Source organism: Lagenorhynchus albirostris, chromosome X (genome assembly GCF_949774975.1).
Source record: "Lagenorhynchus albirostris chromosome X, mLagAlb1.1, whole genome shotgun sequence".
Lineage (NCBI taxonomy): Eukaryota > Metazoa > Chordata > Mammalia > Artiodactyla > Delphinidae > Lagenorhynchus > Lagenorhynchus albirostris.
Window position 1 is genome coordinate 109,999,628 of NC_083116.1, and position 3,497 is coordinate 110,003,124.

The following is a 3,497-nucleotide window of genomic DNA, read 5'->3' on the forward strand; positions in this document are numbered from 1 at the left end:
AGAGAAAGAAAAGAAGGCAAACTAAGAATTAACCAGCCTTTACTTTTGTATCACCATTTTGAGATCCCCAATATTTTCTCGTGGGATTCTTTCTCGTTTCCACGAAAAATCCTATTCCAATGCCATGTTACCTTGTTCTATAGCAAAAGGAAAATATTGAAGGCTTTTCAGTTTTTTTTGCAAATAGCAAACTCTTAATCTTAAAACTGAACAGCAATAAACATGACATCCATGACATTAATACACTTGGATTCTAAAGCAAAATAAACATTCAATGAAGTAATAACATTTGAAAAGATACTAAACATCTCTATCATAAATCTATCTATCTAGCATCTCTCTACCTACTTATCTACCAATCATCTATCTTTAGGTATTCATTTGGAAAAAAGAAAGAGGTATATATTTTATTAAAACTAACTGCACCTAAACTACCATACTACTTAAAACTGTAAGAACATATATATTTTGTTCCCTCCACCCCTACTACTCTGCACTATTTAGGAGCCTGACTGCTCTCTTCCAAAACAAAGTGAGCTAACTGCCCGCGGCTTCCCTCCCTACATGTGGGAGGAGCTGCGGGCCTTGGCCCTGGAAGGGGCTCTGCCCTCAGCAACAGCTGCAGCCCTGGCCGCGGCTCTCTCTTCCTCATCTTTCAGAGCCTCCTCATAGAGATCTGGTAAGGCACTGGGGACGGTACCGATGATCTTGGCCAAAAACTCCAGCACTTTCATCTTGCTGGTTTCAGCGTGGGCTCTCGGGCCCCACAGGAACTCATAGCGCGGAGGATCGCTGTTGGGCACCTGGCGGTACGTCAGGTACTTCTGCTGCACGAAATCTTTGCTGATGAGCCTCCCGGGATCCCCGAAGATCAAGTGCCTCCTCCCAGCATGGTAACCCAACGCATTGAGGAATTTCCAGAGCTCCTCTTCGGTGGCACGGTTGCCCTTCATGAAGATCGCGCCCAGGACAGTCATCAGGAGGCCGGACGTGGGCATCCTGAACTCATCACTCGGACTTGCGTCGCTGGGGAGGGCCATCTTGCTGATGAGGGCGTAGGAGTGACTGCTGGGGTCGACTTCCTTCAGCTCGAGGCCAAAGACAGCCTCCATGATATTAGAGGCTCTGCTGAGGATCTGAGGGAAGTGCTTCTTGTACTTCTTGTTGAGAGTCTTCAGCAGTGCTGCCTGCAGGATGGGCTCCTTCGTTATGTACTTCTCCAGCAGTATCTCCACGAACATTGTGGACTTCCTTCTCAGAGGATCTCTGCAACTGCTGCGAACGGAAGGTGCTGCCTGGGAGGTACCTGCACTTTTCTCATCTTGGCTCTGGGCACACTCTTCAGATCCTGGGCATGAAACTCCTTCATCACGGGAGCTCGTGGCTGGGGCTCCCGGAGGCTCCTGGCGAGTGCCAGCAACAGGGGAGCTCGGGGGAGTACCCCGAGAAACAGAAGCGGGGGAGGGGGGCGGCTCTTCTATCTCTTCTGCCGCCGCCGCCGCCGCCGCCTCAGTGGCCTGGGCACCCTTGAGACTCTGAGTCTCTCCCCGGGCCTGGTGGCGTTTCTTGCGGCCATGGCGCTTGTTCCTCCGGCGCCGAGGCATGATGACACAGGTCAGGACCAGCAGGCGGGAGTGTGCGCAGGAAGGCAGGCAACGAGGGCACCTGGGGGAGGGACAAGGAGATGCTGTGAGCACCTTCAGCGGGGAGATTCCTCCCTGGCTTTAACCAAGGCCGCCTCTGCAGGGTCCTTGAGGGCACTGCCCGAGGACCCACAGGGCTCCTGTTCTCCTGCTCAGCCTGTCCCCTGAGACCCCTGTGGAGGACGGTAGAGTGAGCCTTGGACCACAGCCAGCCAGCCCTGCCTGGGCGGTACGGGGGTGACAGTGGGGGCTGGCAGGGGAGGTAGGTCTCCGCAGTTCCCATTCAGAGTCAGGATGACAGTTGGTGGCAAGACCCCCACCCCCACCCCCTCCCCTCTGCTGCTCTGAAGTTGACACCACCATCTTCCACGACACCCAGGAGGAGGAAAGGAGGGAGCGTTCGGCCCACCTCCGAAGGGTCCTGGGACCCTCCGTTCTGCTGCCTGGTGGCTGCCCCTTCAGAACAAAGCTCGAACCTCCCTCGGACCTGGCAGAGGAAAGTACGGGCGGTCTCAGCCTGAACCTGGCAGAGGAAATTACGGGCAGTCTCAGCCTGACAGTCCTTTCTTGGGAGTCTAAGGGTTGACAGGAGGGGACGGGCCATATTCTCTCTTGTCCCTTGTCTTCGGGGTGGGTGACTCCCTTAGTCCTCACTCGGGGTCCTCCCTGGACGGCCGGTGCAGCCTGGAGCTCCTCTCTTGCCCCGAGGGCCATCTGCTCGCACCAGTGCCGGCACCTCCTTGCGTCCCATTCGGAGGCGGTGAGGGTGACCACGCGGCCGCACGTGGCAGAGTTTTACCAGGCCTGCAGCGTGCGGCAGACAGGTCGAGGCCCTGTGGCTGGCGGCCCCACTGGCCCTCACTCAAGGGCTTGGGCTGACTCTTGGGAGTGCTTAGGGACGCGCCTTCTGCTGGCCTGCACCTCTCCTCTCAGACAGCAGCCCTCCCTCCTCCATGTGTGGCCAGAAGGAAGCGGCTGACAACAGGGGAGGGGTTCTGAGGTGCCCTTGCGGCGGGGAGGACGGTCCTCGCCCTGACTCCTCCCGTGCCCTGGAAATCCTCCCTCTGCTGACCTGCGGCCAGCCCCTCAGGACAAGGCCCCCTCCTCCCTGGGCCTCCCGCGTCTGTCCGTCCGTCCGCGTTCGCACTGAGGGAGCCCCTCAGTCTGTAGACCTGCCCGGAGGCTCCCAGGCCGACGTCAGGGGCGGGGTCCGCGTGGCCGCCCTTCTGGGGTGTGGAGCTCCTCGGTCCCCACGAGGGTCCCGTCCTTCACTCCACAGGGCCTGGGGCGCTCCCTCTACTGAGCTGAGCCAGGGTCCACCAGCCTCAGAGCGAGGCCTTCCTTGCCCGAGACCCCGTGGGGGAAGTGGATGGACTTTGGGCCTAACAGCCAGGCCCGAGCCTCTGGGGCCGAGAGCAGGGGCGGGGTGGGCGGGGCCTGTGCGGCCGCCTCTTTTCGGAGGGAATGCGGATTGGGGGTGTCGGGGGCGTGTCCCCGCACTTCTAACTGGGGTCACCTCACACCTTGACACCTGACGAGACGTGGCACTCCTCCCGCGGCTCACTCTCGCTGGACGGCAGCTCTCAAAAATGGCGCAGCCCCACAGCGCGGTTACGAGGAAGTCACATCCGGTCATGCGCATCTGGGCTCCAGGAGGACAGCAGGGGCGGGCCCGGGGCGGGGCCGGGGCAGGGCGGGACTGGGGGTGGGGGGTGGTTCCGGGGGAGCTTCCCGTAGGCCTGGCACGAGGGCCTTCCATTGATTCTTGGCAGTTCGTCGGACATTTCCCTCTGCTGAGCTGAGTCAGCAGGCGTCACACCTCGGCTCTCATTTCTGTCGGCGCCGTCAGCCGGA

General features: G+C 59.2%; 1 protein-coding gene across 1 annotated transcript; it reads right to left on the reverse strand.

Annotated features, from left to right (window-relative positions):
* Positions 1-560: 560 nt before the first annotated feature.
* On the reverse strand, positions 561-1,604 carry LOC132513852 (melanoma-associated antigen B4-like). Its single transcript, XM_060138457.1, has one exon. The coding sequence runs from the start codon at positions 1,602-1,604 to the stop codon at positions 561-563; it is 1,044 nt and encodes a 347-aa protein (XP_059994440.1).
* Positions 1,605-3,497: the final 1,893 nt, after the last annotated feature.